This window comes from Leuresthes tenuis, unplaced genomic scaffold (assembly GCF_036924035.1).
Source record: "Leuresthes tenuis unplaced genomic scaffold, fLeuTen1.0.hap1 SCAF_21, whole genome shotgun sequence".
Taxonomy (NCBI): Eukaryota; Metazoa; Chordata; class Actinopteri; order Atheriniformes; family Atherinopsidae; genus Leuresthes; species Leuresthes tenuis.
This window is the reverse complement of record NW_027325375.1, coordinates 19,640,152-19,662,916: the sequence shown is the minus strand read 5'-3', so window position 1 is coordinate 19,662,916 and position 22,765 is coordinate 19,640,152. Positions and strand designations below refer to the sequence as shown.

General features: G+C 39.1%; 1 protein-coding gene across 2 annotated transcripts in view; it reads left to right on the top strand.

Annotated features, from left to right (window-relative positions):
• The window catches only part of sgcd (sarcoglycan, delta (dystrophin-associated glycoprotein)), a 326,284-nt gene that overhangs the window by 169,828 nt on the left and 133,691 nt on the right, over positions 1–22,765 (top strand). Inside the window, exon 1 of one of the 2 annotated variants that reach the window (XM_072375720.1) lies at positions 4,888–5,403. The exons of the other annotated variant lie outside the window; for it this stretch is intronic. Within the exon in view, the coding sequence (XP_072231821.1) occupies positions 5,401–5,403 (3 nt within the window). The 5' untranslated portion in view covers positions 4,888–5,400. Of the gene's footprint in view, positions 1–4,887; positions 5,404–22,765 lie in introns of those variants that run through there. 2 annotated transcript variants of the gene reach the window in all.

Below are 22,765 nucleotides of genomic sequence, written 5' to 3'. Positions count from 1 at the left end.
CAAGCAGTGGAGTTTCCACTTGGATATAGTCTCGCTCTTCTGTTTTGTGAAAATACATTCTGCAAAAGCAGAATTCAAAATCACAGCATGTATCATTCACAAAAAACCTCCTGCTGGTCTTTAAGAATTTTTACAGCCATTAGCCCTCTCCTGTTGGACCTGTGAGTCACTTTTTAATGTGCCTTGCCATAAATCTTTAGAGAGGAGCCAAACATATCTCTGCTCATCAGAACTAATGGATGCAGCCTTCCTAATTTCTTTCCTGATCATTTCTAAAACAGAAAAATCCTTTTGAAAACACTTGAAACGTCATCTATGGTGAAGTCTGGGCATTGTGACCATATTTGAAAGGGCATAACAGAAAAACTGCCAGAGTGTAGAATAAATGACAGAATAATAAAAGCTTCAGATTGTCTGTATTACACCAGCTGAGGAGCGTTGGAACTGAGCAAAAGTGAACAAAGCAGCCCTAAACGCATAGCCAGAGCTCAGCTTCCCTCAAATATTTAGTAAGCTGCATCATTTTGTGTTCCTCTGAACTGGTGTAACACATGAAAAACAACAGATCTTAACGTGGAGCGTCAGATCAAGTGTTGAGCATTGCAGGGGCACACAAGCCATGGAGGTGTTATCGCAGTTTGCTGTTTTTCAAGCTCTTCATCAAAGATTGGTCCAGAATGAAAGCTACAGTTCAAAAGCCTTAGTTTGCACTGAGCTGACACTGAGCTCTGCAACATCAAAAATGTTATTTTACCTCCTTTTACTATTGTCGTGTTAGATCTGATGGATAACTTATTGGAATGTGAGAAAGAAAAGCTCCGATAATTGTGCATCAGATGAATCTGAAATGTGGTAATGTCTGATTAATGATATGTCATCATATCATATGTTGATGTGATATGATGTCCAGTTGGTCGCTCTGCTGGCAGATTGCTGTGTGAGATAGGCTACGTCTTTATTTGCATCCATGAGCTGGACACAAGTGGTCACTCAGGACATATTGTGATGCCAGGTGTGAATGGATGTACTTAGTGCTGTCCATTTATGCTCCTATCAGCAAGGATGTGTGAACAGACCCTCAGGGAGAGACCTTATTACACCACAGACTAACAATTCATTGCATTTGAATAAAAACAATATGAAAGACAAAAAACATGGTTAACGTAGGAGGAGACCAGGCAGATTTGAACTGAAATGGATAAAGGAGCGATGTGGTGAGGACAGGCAGGCCGAATGAATAAAAGCTACTCTGGTTATAAAGCGTGCTGTTTGGACAAAATTAAGGACGGGAGGGCAGAAAGGACGTGTGATCTGATTAAACTAACATGAGGCCCTATGAGGCTTCATAGTGACGTGACACAGTATATCAAACGCACACCTGTACGAACAAATTTTGTATGTCGTGTTCAAGCATTTGAAGCCATAAGCATCAATTTAGAATATCAAATTACAGAAATTGTTGAGGTTTCCGGTAAAACATCTAACATGACCCAACCTATTTTTTATTCCCAATATCAAACCGTGGGCGAGAAGATTTTTTTCAAAAGTAGCAATTCGTTTTCAGAATTGTTTTTACCTTGAATCTGCCTTGCTACAGCATGTACTCACCCGATGTAATGCTCTTCTGTCTCCTCCATTGCTCTTGTTTAAAAATCTGCATGAGATCGTTTGCCTTCCCCTCCCCTGCATATTTGCCTTCACTACATCTTCATTATTAGACGGAACGTCGCTGTGTTCCTCCTCTCTTTACCAGAAGCTTATTAAGGGTTTCCCATTTTATTCATTGATTTATACATCATCAAGTGGAGGTCTAGCCTCAGCTCAGGGACAACAGAGAGGCTCCCCAGGTCTCTGCGGCCTTCATCCAAGCTGCCCGCTTAAGATTCAGGACTTGTCACGCCTCTTAGACAATGATTCCTATTGTTCTTTTTATTTTTCTAAGCAGCACTTCTGAGACACAGTGGCTGCATTTTCATTGTGGCTTATGAGGGACTTTGAGAAAAACAAAAATATGAATAAGGCGGGGGTAAAAACTAGTGTTGGTGGGGTGAATGTATCTGCAGTTTAACCTGTTTCTTGGGCATATGGATGGATTTTTAACCTCTTTTAATAATAGAGCACCTTGCTTTTTCTTATCAAAGCACTGCTCTGTGAATTTTCTGGATGTAACATCAAAGCACAAAGTATTCCCCTAACCTACAAAATCAGTCTCGCCACAAACAAGCGGGCAGAGAGAATGGGATCAGTGTGGCTGTGAGGAGACGGAGGAAGAGGAAGAGGAGAGAAAAGAAAGTGGAGCTTTGTGGGAGAAGCTTTGTGAGGCTTTTTCCTCCCTCGCTGTCAGGCCACAGAACATTAAAGTGGAGGAGAGGAATTTGCATTCTCTAAATCGCTCACTCTATTTCTCCTCAACTCACACGCTGCCTGTCTGCCATGTGCACTCACACATGCATGCTGTCGAGATCTGAGATACTTAAATTTCCTGAAGCTGTAGAGCTGTGATGTTTCCATCCAGAGCATGTTGCTAAAAAAGCACTGCAGAGCACTGCACAAATAGACCCAAAAATTAATTTCACATTTTTTATTCATCAATCAGCTCCATAGAAAGTGAATAATAAAACACCTAATCGATATTTGGTGTGAAGTTGTGCCTTTAAAGCAGCAGCAACAGCCCCACTTCTCTCGTGGACTTAGGCCATCTCAGAGTGCCCTGTTCAGTTGTGTGGGCCATGTATCTGACACAGGACTCCTTGTTCTTCTTATGAATAAGATACTTCATTATGATTCTGATCGTATGTTTGCTTGGACTTAATGTCATTTAGCAGAATGAATAGATAATGAGATAAATGATAATCTTTGTCTGCCGTTTCCATGTAAACAAAGACAACATACTCAAGCAAACCAAGCCACACAATCTGACAGGGTGGGCCAAAAACTCTGGATACCAAGTCCACATGACAACTCTATACAGAATATTTCTATATCTTTAACCATGGTGTAATTTTGGTTAAATTTTTTTTTTTGCAATTGGATGAAAGACGAAAGCACCGCATTTGTATTAGATACCCATGTTTGTGTGGAAGAAGCTTAACTCTATGGCACCTAAGACGGTTGTTCAAAAAAAAGGCAACGCCTTTAAAGTTTGAGTAAAACAGAAACCTGTGTTCTAAATTTGTAGCATCTCAGGCAGTCGTTACGCGCAACTGAGCCAAACATAAATGAATAAAACCATCAACGATAAAATGAAGTTAGGCTTCTAAATCATTAGAAAAAGAGCAGTGTTCTCTGCTCTGGATGTTGTGGCAGTGTCTGCTGAGGTCACTGATAAACAGATCTCAGACCAGCTTAAATTAACTACGCCACAGGGCAAATAGAGAGGAGTTTGTTTGAACTGAACCAAACTGCTTTGAAGTGAAATTACTTATGCACAGTGCAGATTGTAAATATTTTGGAACCTGCAGCTGTGGACTGACTTATGAACATTGTAAACTTGAGGAATTTAAGTTTTCATGGTACATTTGTCTGTGTTGAGGATTCAGTCACGATGCTAGCCGTTAGCAAGAGAAGTAGAGTATCAATCCATCTTTGACGAACTGCGGCAGCGGTACATTTGTTAAACCCAGCTGCCTCAAGAGAAAGTTTATAAAACAACTACGTGTAAAAGAAAGTTAATGTTGGTGGTGATCCTCTACTCTATTATGTTGGCATTGACTATAGTTATTCCTAAAACTTTAAATCTTTGAGATGGTGTGTAATCTTCAAGTAGCTGCATTGGCACCTCACAAAATTATTCCAGGGTGTGTTACTCACTAAGTATGTGAACATACAGTCCTGTAACAACCACTGTATAAACTAGTTACCTTGGCCCTTCAATCCACTGAGCACAAATCTGATTCTCTGAGCTGAAACGTAACTATTCCATCATCCACAGTGCTGCGCTTCCACTATGCTCCTCAAAGAATAAATCCAGATCTTCTTTATCTTGTTATTTCTTATTAGTTGAACTGAGCGGCCATTAAATTCCTCCAAATTCTGGCCTCCAGGCAACATGCCTTTCCATGATGAAGGCAGAACAGTTGGCTTTAGTAGTTGTCAGATACAGACATACATGTCTATATTAGCTACCAGCAAATATATGAATTGAATAAATGAACAGGGAATCACAAGATTTTTTGGTATTTCATAGCACAGGAAAATATATATTTGATTCTCGCTTCAATTAAATTTTCACCCAATTTATCTTTCTTCTTGTACATTGAAATAGAAATAATTCCCAGATAGTGTTTTATACAGTATTGTAAGCTGTATCAGCCTTGGTTGTCGGATGAATTTTGTGCTCACCTCACAATAAAACTGAGGGTGGATACTTGAGTTTCTCTGCTGGATCTGAGAGGGCTTTGGCCTTGGTTTACTCTCTGTAGAATCAGCAGCAAAGCCTTAATAAACCCGATTTTATGAGAAGAAAAGGCCCATGGACTGCTCAATGTCACAGTTTCTTTAACCCAGAGGTCCACATATGTGTAATTCTTTATTAATGTTGAAATTGGGTTTACATTTTTATCTGTTAATCTTTAAACCCCTCGCTATGACCTTTATGAAAATGATCATATAGGCTCAATTACTCAGAATTCACTAGATGGACAACACAAACCTTGAATCTTTCTCACCTGTCTACAGTATCGCAATATCGGTCTGCAGACAAACTCACAGGTCAACGACAATAACATGCTAAAACAGCTGTGCGTTAGTATGAGAGAAATCTGTTGCTTTTCCCTTCTCCCATCTTTACCCTAACTGTGCCAAGTGTCACAAAATACATGTACACAAAAGTCTCAAAACTTCGTATTTTCTCACAAAGCACAGTGGCGACAACACTCTGGGCCTAAAGAAGGAGGGGTCGTCATGACAACATAACACTCTCAGGCAAGTCCCGCCTCTTTAAACTTCAAACCCGAAGCCCACATGTGTTCTAAATCTGGTAAGAAGGCAGGGCTGCAGCTCAGAGACAGAAGGCTGGAGCAACAAGACACTCCACAGTGGAGCAGCTTTAAAAAAAGGAAAAAAAGGAAAAGAAAGAGGAGGGTCACAGGAGTCCACCAAACGTTCAGGAAACGGCTCACAGCTCGGGGGCTTGGCCAAAAGAGGCGGGCAGCGGTCTGTTATTGGAAAAGCTGACAGGCGGACAAGGGAGAGGGGAGGGGAGAGACAGAGAGAGGTGGCTGCTTGACTTTGAGTTGGTCAGTAAAGGCCTCATGTAGCTTCTTAGGAGCAACTCAGTTCCATTTTTATCTGCCTGACACACTTCGACTTTTAGCAGAGCTCACCAGGAGCCCAGAAGGGAAGGAGAGTGAGGAAGTAAAGAAAGGAAAAAGACACAAGAAGGAAAAAGAGAAAGAAAAGATGGTAAGTGTGGTTTCACTGCCTTGTTGTGACTGCTCATTAACTGTGATTGTTGGTGCGGCTGTGGTGGGCGGGAGGTGGGCTGAGCTCTGATTGCTGCGAGCTTCAAAATGTGGACCAAACTGAAGTGAAGTCTCTATTTAGTTTGCAAAGTGAAAAAAGTCATTTTCATAATTTTCCTCACTTGGTGCTCACTGGCCTACCAATAAAAAAAAATGAAAAAGAAGAAGAACTATGTGTTATTACCACTTCACAAATGCAGAGTCTGAGACCGAGGCAGTTAAATTAATTAATTTGTTGTGAGCTGAGAAGTTAGAACTTTCTTCTTCATTCAGAAATTAAATTGCTGCAGAAGTGATTTTCAAGGCTCTTTGCTCTAAATCCCAGTACTTTTTCGACAATCTTTGTGTAAAGTAAGAGAGAAAAAGGGGTGAGTGGTCTGCCTGCCCCACTTCCCCATAACATTCCTGGCAACACATTTGGTTTCAATTACTTTGTCCCTCTTGGGAGCAAGCTGCTATAAATAAATAACTGGAAGAGAAGTGTGGACAGACTGCAGGCTACTGTCTGGGTCTGACTTTAGAGGGGCAGGCACACGTCTCAACTCTGACTCTGGTTGGGAGGGATCAGTGTTGTGGCTCAGTCTAGATGTAGGGGTGTGTATACTGTTGGGTGGGAGTGGGTCATGCTTAGCTCAGAGAGATAGGATGATTTATGTTGCAAACTCTGTTGGGACAAGGACACAAGATTGTATCTTATCAGGAAAATAAGCAGATTCTCTTCAAAAGTAAGGTTTCATTTTCAACGGAATTATATGATATGAATAGAGGCAGCTGTGCTATAATTTTGCTTTATCAAAATCTATTAAATCTGAGTCCATCAAGTCTCAAAACTGGGTTTCCAATAACCGGTGAAGCAAATCTGAAGCAGTATTTCTTTAAAAAGAAGTGTGTCAGACATATATCCACTGGCTGGTTTGAAGTGAATAAACTAGGCTGTGTGATTACAGGGTTATGGTAGAGGTTTTACACAGTGTAAAACATACTTTTTTATCCCGCATATTATTAAAAATGCTCTTTAACACCACAGAAATCCTGAGGTTGGCTGTAGTTGTTACTGACTGCTTTAAAGTTTCCAAAAAGTTGAATCAGTAGAGAAAATGTGAACATAAAAATAATTTTCAAATGATTAAGATTGCCATTTAATCATTATCATTAAATGATCATCATAAAACATAAATCATATCATGTGGTGAAACAAATGCAAAATATATGCCAGCATATTTCAAAGTTAAGACAAAGGCAACAGAGGACTGGAAAAACTGAGTAATATCAAATGGAATTTCTGACAATCAATTTGAAGGGGTGGGCATATGTGCCTGTCAATATACAAATAAAATTGATAATAGGCATCAAAATCTTCAGTCAGGATAAGTAAGAAAAAAGAAAAAGAGCAAACTACTAATATTGAGCACTTGAATGTATTATTGGTTCATGTTTACACTGGTTTGACTACAATGAAAAGCTTGCAAAAAGCTTTTCGTTCCACTAAGATGGGCGGTGTGTGTTTACTTGCATGGACAGGACATGGGTATGTTGATGATTTTGGCGTATGTGGGGCAGTTAACTGCAAACAGTGATTGTGCATATAAGATATCAGCATATTTGTTTGCCTAAGGTGTATTTACTTTTGCACACGTTACCACCTTGGTTTGATGTGTAGCGAACTGCACTAGAAAGAAATTGTGTGAGGCTGTTGGCCGAGGGTTCAAAATAAAAAGACTCAGTGTACACATTAACTTCTATTTTGCTGTTGAAATCCTTGTAAGGATGTTATAGCTAATGAGTTGTTAGCTAAAAATAGGGATACACCGATAGCACATTTTCTTAAACCGAGTACAAGTACAAGTACTTACCTTTTAGTACTTGCCAATACCGAGTATTAATCAAGGCCATTACAGTTCTTACAATTAAACACATTTTATTTTCTTTAGGCATATTCAACCCAAATACAACTGCACTTTGTGTTTTTTAGTAATATAAAACTACTCTTAGTGCAACATATTGTTTTGATATTTTAACTTTCACAAACACACTGCAGGAAAATTAAGCTCCTGTCACACATCGGTTCTGTAGTATCGGAACACTTTAATGAATACTGAGTACGAGTACACGCACATGGTATTGGTATTGGTGCATCCCTACTAAAAAGTAGCTAACAACTCATTAGCTGTTAGTTGTAAGCCAACAGAACTACCAAACAATCTAGCCATAACGAAAGGAAAGTCCTCCAACAGGTTATGCAAATTTCTTAAATGTAAATGCAATCTCAGATAATTACAAAAATGTTAGACCTAAGGACTATGCTACCAACAATTTTAGACTGAAGCAGGCTTTAGGCTGAATTACATGACTTACAGCCAAATGCTAAGATCAGACTAATATTCCTGTTACAATGAGCAGCGCTACTCATGTTATTTTGAATTTAATGGCACTGCAACTTTGCCAGAATCATAATCAACATAATCCATTCTGTTTCCTGTGTCTGATACTCACAATCGCTATCATAATGCAGCGAGAACAGCTACAAATTGGTCTTTTATTATTGCTGCACTTAGATGAGACACTTTTTATTCTTCCCCCTCATCTCTAAATTTCCAAATGTCAGCACAAGCTTGCACAGCAGAGCACATTTTACCCACAACACTCACATTAGGAAAAGCATTAGACCAGTACAAATAAATGTATAAATATATATGAATAAAAAATTCATGAAGCCCACTATTTGTGCCTTTAGAAATACGGTCGATGGATTCAGCTCCATCCCTACTAATCAAAATAGTTAATTATTGTTTGTTACCACTTTGATAATCAATCAACAGCCAGAAGGAATCTTCAGGAAGATCAGCATTTAAAAACTGACAATGATGTAAAGTTGGCTCAGGATCCTTCTAAAAATCATCATCAGTTCATCACTGCATTCATAGATAACGTTAAATCTATTGTGTAAAGATAAAAAAGCAGTTCATGATCAAAGCACATAAGGCCTTTCCTGGAAAATTCTTTTGGAAATCATGGGTGATGCATCCTCCAGGCTTAAGAGGAAGGAGATCGTCCAGCGTCTGAGAACATAGTTCAAAAGCCAGCATCTGTGATGGTATGGAGGTGCTTTAATGCACATGGCGTGGGTAGCGCTCACATTTGAAGGCACCATTAATGCTGAACCACATTTGCAGGTTTCGGAACAACATATACTACCATCCAGACATCTTTTTTTGGGAATGTCTGGCTTGTTATTCGAAATGCTCAACCATGACCTGACTTTTTTAAAACATGTATGCTGCTATCAAATTCTAGTTTTAAATTGGAAAACACAGACCTCTGTTTTCTGGTAAATTTCACTCAGCATCCAAACTTATGCCATATAAGAATCAAATGCATAGAGATTACTTGTGGTCACTAAGAACTGTGACGGTGATCAGCATTGATTCCCAACAGATTTAGACATTGATAAGCACCAAATTAACTATAACGTAGTTAGATGCATTGTTTCTGCTTCTTTCTCCATGAACAAGACTTCAAGGTGTATCTCAAAGCTTTGATCTGTGTATTCGAGTTCTAGTACCCATCTTGCGCTTTCAAAACATGATCCAGACTTTTAAATTACACCTGTCAGAACTTGTTTATTTCTAGACAAAAAAAAAACAATGACTTCTTAAACCCAGAAGTACTGCCCTGGGATTTGCAAAGGTCTCATTATCCAAATTTGTCCTGATGAAATTTCCTACAGATCTTAGCAAGCGTGACAAGACCCAAATCTGGCCAGGGTTGATTACACTTATTGGGATGCAGGGGATTTGCAGTCTTGGCTGAGGATGGTCACATAAATAAAAGATGCAAATCAAAAGTTTTGTAGGAGACTGAAACTTCCTCCCAGACTTAGCTGGACATTTCAGGATTCCTTTTGGTCCGATGCAGAACAAGCTCTGCAGAATAGTTGTTTTCTTTACATGTTGGAGCTTATACAATAATGTGCACATGCATTTTAACACTAACTTTCTGTGGAACAACAGCACAAGAGGGACAGTCATACAAATTTGTTCACTTCCACCAAGAGTAACTTTTCTTACTTTTCCTATAAATTTTTGATATAGTCTGTCCTATTTTTGCTGTTAGTCTTTTGGAATCCTTTGAAATTCAGATTTTTTTTGCCTTTAATGTTTGGTTTCCAGGCCTTTCTACTAAATTCTACAGAAACAGATTTCTATAAATGTGGACCCCATTACTACATATCCACTACACATGGATGGAATATCAGCTGTGCTAACCTTTTCACACTTTTGATAAAACTAACATTAACATAATTTACATAAAATGTAATGGTAAAGCAGTGAGGAGCATCATGATTTAACAACATGTCTGGAAAGAGATCCAGAAAAAAAGAAATAATCAGAAGCTACTGCTGTGTCTCACTAATAGCCAGCAGGGATTTCTGTCTCCTTTCATCTTTCCACTTGTTTACACAATGATTACATTTGGCTGAAGTTGCCTCCACCACCAGGAGAACTCCCAAGTCCCACTGTGACTCTGACATGTAAAACAGCCCACCTGCTTCTCGACACGCAGCAGCTGTCCGTCCACACTCCAGTTATATATGGAATAGAGTCAGTGCTCCAAATATCCCCCAACCTCCTGACCCCGACTCGTTGTCTCTTCATGTGTTTTTCACTGTCTGCCTGCGGGAAGCTTCCAACTGCACTGGTGCCTCCGACCAAAGAGTAGAGAGAAAGGCAAGCAAACCTACACTCACGAAGTAACATTCCAGTGGGCTCTCTGTTATGTCACACCTCGACAGAGAAAAAGGGAAGAAGCATTAAAGCCGGCAGAATTGATTTAAGGAAAGAAATGTGTTGTTTAATGATTCAAAACTTAAATCTACAAGAAATTAGACAAAACTGATGTTGAAAATTAATATCGATCGCTGTGAAAACAATGTGTCCTGCACAAGGACTTTTGCATACTAATTTATATAGAGAAAAAGACACTTAAAATGGTCAGGCTTAGATGTAGGGAGGGACATAACAGCATTGCCAACTGGCTCATCTCAAAGCACTTCAAAGATACAATCCAGTTCAAGCCAACTGCAATCTAATTCATTGTAAAACAATCGTAATCCAATCAAATCCAAGTCATTAAATTCCAAATTAGTCCAATTCACACAAACATTCTAACCCTGAGCAAGTTTTCTTTTTGTCCAAACCCAACCAGGACATGGCAAAGTCTCATTGTGAGGTGGTGTTGTGCTTACATGTAAAAGCAGCCAGCAAGTTCTAAAAAGACTGCATTGTAGTACTAATCAGGATTGTGTTCTAGGCCTAACCAGCTAGGTTTGATTTTTAGCACTAACCAAGTGATGTGTTTCATAAAATGTTGCTGTGTTATCGACAGGATGTAACCCAGAAGAAGAAAGAGTGGTTCTCTGTGGGCGTCGACGTTGTGTCCCATGGTTGAAAGCAATGTGTATAATTACGTATAAGTTCCTCCTTAAGAGGACTTTGTGGCTTGCTAAAGAAACTCTGGAAAAATAAGTTTGCTCTGGTGTGGAAATGCTATGAGTTGTGTTTTTCTCTGGTTGCCTGTATGGGGAATTAGTTTAATGATAATAATAATAATGATACATTTAATCTAGGAGTGTCTCTAAAGAATCACAAGGTCAACTTACATTATTAGCGGCAAGTAAAAGCAACATTGTCAAAATTCTTAAAAAACACAGTCAAGATAAAATACCATAAAACTACTAAATAAAAGAACACAAACAAAAATTGGTGAAAGTTGATGTGGTGGTAGTGAGGGTGTTGGGATCACCTGGGGTAAACAAGTCTAAACAGGTGGGTTTAGAGACGAGTCTTGAATGTGGTCAGAGATTAAGTTGTACGAAGGTCCAAAGGGATAGATTTCAACAAGTTTAGTGAGATAAGGAGGGGCGAGGTTATGGAGGGCTTTGAATGTTAGAAATAGAATTTTAAAGTGAATATGGAAATGGACTGGAAGCCAATGAAGGCTTTCAAGGACAGTGCGGAGGGGCGGTCTGGAGATGATGCGGGAGCAGAATTTTGGACTAAATGAAGTTTATTGAGGTGTTTTTTTGGTAAGCCATAAAAGAGAACATTACGGTAATCAAGGCGAGATGTGACAAGAGTATTACGCAGAGTGGTGGTGCTGTTGGGGGTGAGTGATGGCCGGAGGCGGTCGATGTTAGAGGTGAAAGCAGACCGGGTGATGTTATTTATGTGGGCAGTGAAGGACAGGGTGCTATTAAAGACTATGCCCAGAGTCTTAACTTGAGAGGAGGGATGGACAAAAGAGTTGTTGATGGGTCAAGAAAAACTGCCAGATTTGGAGAGTGTAGATTTGGTGCCAACAAGAAAAAAAACTGTTTTGTTTTCGTTAAGTTTGAGAAAATTATAGGTAGAAAGAGAATAGAGACAAGTCCAGAATCTGCTGCCATTAAAAGGTTATTTGTGATTTTCACCAGAGTCGTTTCCGTGCTGTGCGATGGACAGAAACCAGACTGAAACTGTTCATAGAGTTGTTAGTCAGATGATTGTGAACCTGTAAAGCTACTATTTGTTTTCATGACTTTTGACAGAAATTAAGATTAGAATTATTGTCATGTACACACTGTATGAAATACACTAAAGTTGTCCTCCACTCTTAACCAATCCAAACTGCCAACCTTCCAATTATTGGACAACCCACTCTAACCACTGAGCTACAGCCACCCCGTAAAGAATTGACCCCGACATGATTTTAACACACAACCTTCTGATCTGGAGTCAGACGCGCTACCATCGCACCACAAGGTCACATGGGGTTAAGGGGTGCTGGAACTGAACCTGAGGACAGTGGAAGAAGGGAAACAGAGTTTGACCAAGTTTTTAGACATAGGATCCATTTTACAGGTGGAGGACTTTGATTTCTGAATGATGAAGGATATTTTATTTATGGTTGGAAGACTGAAACTAGAGAATGAGGATGTCACAGCAGGCATGGAACAGTGGACACAGTCAACAGATTTACATGGAGGAGGTAGTTGATGAGATTTTATCATTGAAGAAGTTCATACATCTGTTGCAGAGGACAATGGAGTACATGTCAGAAGCAAATGTGTTGGGGGAGGTGTAATATATTGTTAAGTATGGAGAAAAGAGTTTGTGTGTTTGATTTCATAGAGTTCCAGTGTACACCAGGGGGCAGAGTGTGAGAAGGAAAAAGTTTGTGTTTTTAACACCAGGGTACCCAGGATGTTATCGAGTGAGAAGTTAAATGGTCTCTGTGAGGGAGACTATTAATTACCGAGAAGAGAGTTGGCCGATCAATTTTCTTAATACTTCTAAATGTAACGGAACGGGATTGTTTGGATTTGAGTAATTGTAAGTTCACAGTGAAAGAGACGTTTGTGATCCGATAAGGGAAAGTCTGATATAGTACAGTTTAAAGGTGTGACACCAGTGCAGCAGATGAGGTCCAGTTTGTGCCCTTTGGAATTGGTGGGTGAGTCGATATATTGCTGAAGACCAAAACTGTCTAAACAGGATGTGTTTTGTAAAAGTATTGTGAATATCGTCCATATGGACACTGAAGTCTCCCAGCAGTATTAAATTAGGAGACAGAGACATTATGGTGGCAAAAAGGACTGAACATTCTTTTCTGGATTATTATGTTTTGGTGGTCTGTAGATAGCAGCTAAAATAGTGGGAGGAGGGCCATAGCTTTGCGGTGCAACTGCTTCAAACAAGTTGTGAGCTGTGAAAGAGAGAGGGGATACCTTGTTCTTCTCTTTGGGAAGTATTGCAAGGTTGTGCCCCATGAATGAATGAATGAATGATTTATAATTCTATCTGCTAAACATCTACATGTGGCAGGTGAGCAATGTCAGCATGAAGGCTGTAATATGGCTGAAGCACCACGCCAGAGAAGGAAAAAAATGCATGTTGAAAACTCACAGAAGGATAAAACTACAGAAGCTTTGGTCTTTGGTGTGACAACATATGCAGGTAGCAGCTCCAGGCATAATACCACCAGACATCTTTTCCACTGGCTCATATCAAAGTTGACTCTGTAATGACTGTGTTAGCCTGACACTGTTTCCGCCCACTGACTTACAAAAGTCAACAGAGTCTCTCCAAGCAGCTCCTGAGGGCTGTTTGCTCACAGTGTCAGGGGGTTTATGCTTCCCGATAGATCTTTGAGGCACCAGTTCAGCACGTTAGACACATGCTTAAAAAAAAAAGAATCTGTCTCTTTCTTATCTGATCTGCAGTCTGATCAGCAACTCTGCGCTGAGGCTTTCACTGGTCTCCTGATCAAGTGGAGGACAGAGACTGGTACTGTCTCATCAGCATCCTTATCTTTCCTGAAACACTTCTGAAACCTATTATTGGAAATAAGAGATATCATGCACTTGAGAAAGTTAAAGAGAAAAGATGAGTAGTCGATCAAAGTTAAAGATGAGACCACAGCAAGAGACCTTTTCAAGATAAGACAACAGTTGATGGCTGGGTTGTACGTAAGGAGTCCATTTTTTAGCAATCACAGTGGAAATCCACATGACAAAGGAGCATGCTTACAAAAAGACTAACCAAAGGAGGGGTATTTATTGAAGAGAGTTCGCCCCCTACATAATCATCTAGCTTGGAGCTCAAACCGCTGAATGGGAGAATCAGGAAAATGATGGGTCTTTGGCATTCGTGACAAAATTGCTGACCAGAGGCTCGATGAAGTGAAAGATTTCTAAGATTTGTTTCTTCCTGTTGCCTTGCTTTTCTGAAGCTTTCTGTCAGCCTGGTGTTATATATATAAAAAAAAAAAAACATTTTTCCAACATTTTTCCAAGTCTGATTCTGAGCTTGAACCTATTCTGAATTGTTTTATTAAACACTATGGACAAATAAGTATCATTAATGTGTCCTGTCTTAAGCAGTTTTGGAAGTTTTAAAACCTGATATGTTTGTTCTCCTTTACTGGGGCAGTTCTGCACTGCAGAGAATATTATATCCACAAAGTGTTCACAAATCACACACAGGGCTTAGGTCTATGAAGATGTACTTGTTGCCTGGTTTGTTTGTTTTTCTGCAACATTTTTCACTTTCTTCCTTTTGTGCATTTAATAAGTTAGAATTTTTTTGTCAGGTTTTAAAACTTAGATGTTCTTCCTCCTCAGAGTCACAATGGACTACAGTGAAACAGCTGTGTCATTCCTGGGGGATTTGTTTTATATAGAGAAATCTTCTTTCATGCAGTTTCTTTCTTTTAGTTTATTTTAGTTACTGACTGAGTGATAATTTAAGGATTGGGATTTGGAGCAGGATTCAAACTAAATGAGCCAACATTTCCCCACATACACTTGGTGCTGTGCTGGAAAGTAATTTCCAAGAAAAATGAGACCCCGCCCGAATTGTTTGCGGTCATTTTGCAGTGGGGGGAAAATAGCATCTAAACCCTCAAAAACAGAGAAATGCGCTGTTTAATGAGAGAGTACAGAGTCTATCTGTTACATTTGTCTTATTATTTGTCTTGTATCAAAGAGTGATCCAGCCATCAGGCAGGTCAATTAAGAGGGAAGGTTTTTTATTCATCAGATGTGATGAACTAGCAGAGCTCCTTGTCTGCACACATCATTACAGCTTCCCCGGACATCGGCCAAGCCTTGACACAAATTTAATTGGACTCCATTGATCAATCAGCATTTCTGCTTTAAAGACATGTCTCAAAATAAAAAAGTAAATACAAGAACGAATTAATACAGAGAATCTTCTTTTTCGGTGACATTTTCCATTTTGCAGTTGATAAACTCAGTATGAGTTCTGCAAACCACAAATAGGAAACAGCTAAATCATGCTTAAACAGAGCCGAACACCTCTAAAAGATGAACCATCTGCTTTTCTAAACCTGAAAATGAAGCTTCAAAATGTCAGAACTGTGGAGATTTACTGACTGCAGTCAACACATCAAAGAACAACGGGAAGCTGAACTGGTTCTGATCTGGTCTGAGGTGGGATTTGGTCACTGACGGCCAGAATCGGCTTGTTTCCGCCTGCTAATTGATGGCGTTTCTCACAGTGTGAATGCGCACGCTGGTTTCAAGGTGGAGAAGCTCTATATATTAATCTGTTTGTTTTGTTCCGAGTTGAACGACTGGAATAACAGTATTGTGTCATCAGTTTTAGGCAGTTGAAACTTTTTTTTTATTATTTCAATAGCTAACTTCGGCTTGAAAACTTCACCCGAAAACTCTCAGAATACTTCTCATTCTTAGGGTAGAAAATAGAGCCAATTTGAGCCACTTCCTGTGATGCCTCCTCACCTCCCCTTCCTTCCTGTAGATGGCAAAACAAGGACACTCTTGTTGTTTCGGCCCTTATGTCATAAAGTATCATAAGTCAAAAATCTTTCCCCATGAGCTAGAACACTGAAATTTTTATTTTCAAACTTTTTCAGCTGAAAGACCAGCAGCTCCCATCAGTGGGTTCATTTTGTGGATGCTCCTCAGATAACTCATCCTCTGCCATGTCAGGCTGCACCTTCCTGCACACTGCAAATGAATCCAGTTATAGAAAAGTTTTAGTTACTTGTTTAATTTAGTGAGGCAGCATATCCCTAACCCTTTCCTGGAGTTATCTGCAAACCATTTACTGATTTTAAAGTAACAGTAAATGCTTTTTTCATTATAATTGACAGTCTGTATGTCCTTTGGTGGACTACAGCTGGTTAAAGTGAGGAATGATTTCACCGTTGTGGTGATTGAGGAATTTGTCATATTTGATCCCAATTAGGGGCAGACATATGGTGTTTGCTACCAGCAGGTTTAAACTATGTGATACTCATATCTTCTCCATGTTGAATTAACCAGCTATCTTCTTTATTCTGGCTATGAGACTGATAGAGAGAAATCGTGAAAATACAGTCTTTGGACTGTCTCCACAAAAAAAAATACAAATGTTTAAATGTCTTCTGGAGTCTTGTAGTCCTGGTGGCAACATTTGTTTACTATCTAATACATTCTGGTGTAGGCACAGACCTTTATGTCACTGCCAAGAAGTATCCCTCTGCTGCGACTCAGCAGGGAAACGGAGTGGAAAAAAAAACAAAAATGTAACTTTGAAAAATGTCCAGTTGATTTGTCTTACTCAGTCGGCTGAAGGAGTTTTACATGGAAGGAGGGCTGCAGCTCCTTGAACTTGTCTTTTACAGAGGTGTGGTGCACTTGTATCGGCATGATAAAGGAACGGCAACAGCCAGTGTCCTTAAAAAAAGTGTTGTTTTTTAAAATACTGAACAAATATTAACATATACTCATTTAGCAAATGCTCATCAGGTCCGCTGTTTGATTCCATCGTCACTCCTGACTGCTCAGGAGTGAGGATGGAATCAAACTGAAGATTCGGTCTCCTGCTCTTAGCTGGGTAACTTTTATGAATTGGCATTATATGTAAATAATCACTAAAATAGATTGGATGGAATTGCACTGCCTCGGCGGTTTTGTATTGAACTTATTTTCTTTTTAAGGTGCCTTGAGAAGACTTTTGTTGTTGTGATGGCATTGGTTAGATAACTTATTTGAATCAAGAGCTGGGTTGATTTTTCACCATATTATTTTTCTTTTCAAAGCGCAAACGCACTTGTTCAAGAGACAAACGCAAGGTTTCTTGGGACCTTGGCTGAAGAGATTAAACAGAGCAGTTTTTAGGATTATATGCTTTGATTGACCACTTGTTTAGTCTTATGGCTCTTACACACCAAACCCACACAAGATGACGCCCATGCTGTGTCTCTTGAACACACCGCAAAAGACATCCTCCAGCTGTCCCTTTTGATGTACAATGCATGCATGTGCAAGAGGACACACCTTTGCCATGCAAAATGGAGCAGGAGACCCTCAACTATTAAATAATGTAAAGATTTTATCATGATTTTATCATCGAACATAGTTCTAGTTCAATTACAGACTGTTTAATGCGTTTGACTAAAAAAAATCAGCACTTTGATTTAAACTAACACATAATATGGATTGTTTAGTACATGTCTGCTTTAATTAAGCATTTTAAATTGCTACAGACTTTATTTTCAGCTGAACAGCCATTCAGAGCTATCTCTTTCACTGCCTGACCCGACAGCGATTTAATATGATGAATTGGTTGACAAAAGCCCCAACAGGGTCCGGCAGAGCACGCAATGAATTTTGCAGAGAGACTGAGGAAAGAGACAAACAGTGACAGAGGCTCCAGATGTTCCTCATGGCCAGTTGCACGTTTCGTATAGAAGAGCCTAAGAAGTTTAGCAGATAGTGCCATATTTTTAAATCGACATGGATACTGTAGCTCTGAGAAGAAAATAGAGATTTGCTTTAAGGCTGTGGAAGCAACTGGTGCAAACAGCAGGTAACCAATCACCACAGACACCCATCCACCTCCCAAGCCAAAATGCCCCAAAAATGATTTAGTAGGAACACAATCAGAGCTTTCATCCCTCTCAGTCCAAGTAAAATCCAAGAAAAGTGTTCTCTGGAGACAATTTACCACTGCCATATTAACTATAGCATAAAGACGTTGAGGGGAAGATGACTTATATGGAGACAAAGGGTAATTTCAGGTCTGCACTGGGATATAATATTAAATTTCCAGCTTAAACTCATGCAACAACTCTATTAACCATCTCAATCTCTGAATCTTTTTGCTTAAATATATGGACACTGTACTTCCTGTGATGGCAATGACTATTAAGTTTTATTTAAGATGGTTAGGAAGATTTTCCAACGTTGGTTTCATTGTCAAGCCAGAACACTTTTTCTCTCTGTCCTCTAAGTCAGGCTCAGGATGGTGTTTATATTCTGCTTATGTAGCCAGGTTTAGGGTACATTTTCTGTTTTTTGGCTATTATTCCATACTAAAGTATGAGGATAGCTTTTTTCTTTTTCCAACCTAAATTTACCAGCCATTGATTTTCATCTCCAGTATCAAGGTTGTGAACTTCTTTATCTGCTTTTCTCTAGAATAAACAAAGACACCCATCTCTCTTTTATGTTTCTTGCTTTGCCTCTTTTAGTTTGCCCTCTGGTTCCTTCTCCCATGTTACCTTGTTCCTCCCCTCCTTCATTCTGTCCTTTGTTTATACTTTTTTCTGTAACGTACTTCGGCTTAATTCTCTCTGCTGGAGTTTCTCTTTCTTTTTCACTTTTACCCTGCATTTTCTTTCTGTGTCTCTACACACCCATCTGTGTTCTCTCTGTACGTCCATCACGTCCCTGAGAGAATACAGCATGACCGATTGGCACTTACCATAAAATTGTTGTTCTAAATAGTTCCAGAGTCCCAAACAGCGCAGCACTGTGCATACAAATGAATGTTTAGTGGGCATCAGAGAAGATGGACAACTGCAGCTGAGCACCTCTAATGATGATGCTTTGGATGGACAATGTGCAATAAATAACACAGATGTTTACCGGAAGCCATCCTCACGTGAAGAGAAGTCAGAAATGCTATCGGTCAGCTTGTGATTCAATGCTAGATGGAATTATGCAAAGTGCTCTGGTTCAAAATAAGATTACATGTCAAATGAGAAATCCTGGTGAGCAGAATTTGCCATTAAGAATGTTAGGGTCCTCACAAACATAGATGTATCATCAGTCAGTGACCCTGCTCCTGTGTCATAGATTGGTATTATGGCCTGTTAGACTTCTATTAGACAGAGTAAAGGTTACAAAACAAGATGAAGATACAAATCCAGAAAACAGCAGGTTTTGTCATTTGTAAAAGCCATCCAGAGTAGTAACATACCCACATGTGGAGGATATACACACATTCACACTGACATTGGCTGAATAAAACATGACCATAGTTAAACAATGACTACAACGATTTTTCAACTTATTGCATACATAGTGGCTTCTGTCAGAAGAGGAAAAAGGGGTAGTTTTCTTTCATGGAAGGCTACCTTATATTCTGTCGAACAGAGACAAGTGATTTGGACAAGGTGGGAAGTGGAAGAGATAACAGGGAGGATTTATTCAGTCTCAACAGCCAGACTGGTCGTTGAAACTAACTAAATCCTTTCCCACTCAACCTATGTGGATCTTCCCCCAAAGCACATTCCCACTCCAGAGCTTCAAAGTCAACAAATCCCCACACTTACGTATCAATCCTGTGTCTGAAGTGTCCCAGCCTTCATGTCTGGTTTCATCTGAGTTAAAAATGAACTGAAACTTTAGGTGACGTTCACTACCACGACTAAAACGGACGTCACCATAAAGAACTTATTTACCCCTCCACTCTGAGTTTTTACCTGTTTGTCTTTATTTTGTGTAGATTGGGATTTAGTCTTTACCTTTTAGTCTCCAGGTTGTCCCATTTGAGGTCTTCCTTTCTGATCTGTGCTGCACTTTTTGATAACCTTGGGTAAAAGGTAAAAAACAAACAAAAAAAAAACCTGCAAAACACTGTGGATAAAAGTTCTTTTCAACAAGATCACTCAAGAAATTACATAAAATAGGCTTCTTTTCGAAAGTCACAGGGAATGTTGATATTAGATGATACTTGGCAAGTCAACCTGTAATTACACAGGACTTACTTCTTACTATGGTTACTGATTGCTGGCAGTAAAAAAGCCTCTTTACTTTATAGCAGTGATTCACAATCTGATGGTGTGGCTTCTCCTGAGCTGGTTCTGAGATGGTACGGCACCTCAGATTCTCTGTCGGTGTCATTAAGTGCCACATGGCTAAATCAACATGATGGTAGAATGATCTTTCCAGAGAACCCGATTTTCAAAGGTGAACAGGGACTGCTGCCAATGTAATGAACAAGCAGGGCTGAGAGTAATCTCCTCTGCCAGTGGGTGAACTATGCAGAAGTTAATTTGACTCTTAATAGATTTCCTAAATCACCCACATCTTCAGCAGTAGTGAAGAAAAGTTCATATAGAAAATTAGTTCAGAAATGTCAGCATCAGAGTGTGATTTATCAGTCAGGACGAGTTTATAGTCTTAGATAAATTTGCCTAGTCAGTCGTGACATATTCCCAAAGAAAAGGTTTCCTACTTTAAGCTTTAATTGTAGTCGTTTTGCTGTGTGATCATATTAGAGCATGTGGATAACAGCAGCCTGTAGTATTTATACAGCTCATAGCAGGTAGATATGGATGGTCAGTTGCAACATGCTGTTAAAAAGTTGCGATCCGGTGTTGTTGAGCAGCCAGAAGCTTGTTAGCTTGTAATCTTTTCAGCACCTTAGAGTACCAAATTGTACAAAGATAGAGATTACTGCACTTTTACTCAAGTCTGTTAGAAGCAAAGATTATGATGGTTTCTGAGTTTTTCACAACCCAGAAAAATGCAGCCCTATCTTCTGAGAATTACAATATGATTTGTACACTTCTCAGCCAAAGGAATCCAGAGTCGTTGCCACCCCATAGTGACAGTTTTTGACAAATCTGGAGCATATGTACGGTACTGTGAAAAGTCTCGACCCAGACCTAATTTATTTATATTTTCCTTCCAAACAGCCACGCTACTTTTCCACTTTGATTCAGTTCAGTCCTTGAACGTGACCATTTTTAGAAGAATGTGTTAATTGGTAGATCGGCACGACAACACATCTGCAAAGGATAAAATAAATGCTTTTGTAATTTGCACAATGAAGCAGAACTGCACGTAGGAATGTAAAAACTGAGACAGGGAAATGTAAAGAGAAAACTTGCAAATAAATAGGGGGGAGGGATGGGAAAAGGGGAAATGAAAGACGTAAATACCTATAAGATTTCATTGAAAATCGAGTCCCAAAGTAAATAAGCAACAACGTTACCACATGCTTCAATTAATGTAATTTAAAGTTGAAAATAAAATATTTATTTTAATTTCCATTTTTGCCAATTATTCCAATTTCCAATTATTTTTGCATAAATTAGTTTTTTATTTAATTTTAATAGCATTTATTATGACATCAACTTATTTATTTAGTCATTTATATATTTTAGTATTTTTTCATGTTTTTTTTTATTTTTATAATTTTTTTAATAATTTTTTAGTTTCTAATCATCCATTTCCTGACTATCATAATACATATCGAGGTCAACTTGATTTGCTTTAAAAAAGAGAAACTTTTTTGAGGAAAGGTTGTTCTAAAAACAGAACATATTAATCAGTAAAAGAATCAATATTCTGAGAACCAACATGTAAATCTAATTTTGAATATAGTAAAACTACCTGATCAATAGAATTAAGCATCCTTTTAGGATTTGCCTTGGATCCCTCCTGAAGGAGTTGCCCATGAGGTGACATACTTAAGCATACGATACGCTGTGTGTGATAACTTTAAGTGGTAAAAACTCAGACCGCAGTTCAGTCATAGGTAGGAAGAATGAAAAACAAAATCTATTTTCCTCTCTTCTGGTGTAAGGATTCTTGGTAAAGTAATGAAAGCGCAACATCATTAGCGAATCTGTGCTCCCCTGGTGAATTACTGATATGCAAACTCTGATGAGGAGCCAGAGGAATTGTGTTTTTGCTCGCGGACCCCTGCTGAGCTCAAAAGAGAAATTGACACACACATCAAACACCAGAGTCATGCTTCTATGGATCTGTTTCTAGAAAGCTGCTTTTGGCTCAGAGATTAACATTTATTTACTGAGATTTTGGAACGAGGAATTGTGTGCCATCTGGTTGAGCCACAGCAAATCCACATGCTTCCTCTGAAAATTCCCCCACAGATTCATACAAAAGGCTGAGAGATCCTGATAACAACTGATGGGCAGCTGAGCCAAGAGAAGGTGTCTTATACTTTCTGGATCATAGTCAATTCTTGTGTAATACCAAACGCTGAGAAATTATTGAAACTGAGAGGCTAACGCAATAATTTTCTACTGGAGGATATCCTCTGTCTTTGTGCCAGTAGTGCTTTAATTTGAGAATGCAGAGAAGAACATTCACTTGGCTTCTGTCTACATCAGAATGTAGCTTTTAATGTACTACACAAGCGCTTCTAAAGCTCTGATTTATAAAAGCTTCAGTCTAACTAATTGTGTTAAAAATGGGTCTACATTGTCTCCAGTATGATTAAGTAAGGACCATGTACATGCAAAAGAATAATTTACCGATCAAGATTTGCTGCAAAACAATGCTCTTATACCTCAATCATAAAGGGACACTGTGAGAGCTATGTGGATGCAGTAGAGCATAACTTGGCTGCAGCAAAGAAACGTATGTCAACAGAGGTCATCATACCACTTCGAATCACCACAAAAGTGTTTAGGTTGGTTAAAGTTCCAGATGATATCTAAGAGCTTAGTTTCACTGTGCAAATCTCGGGACTTTT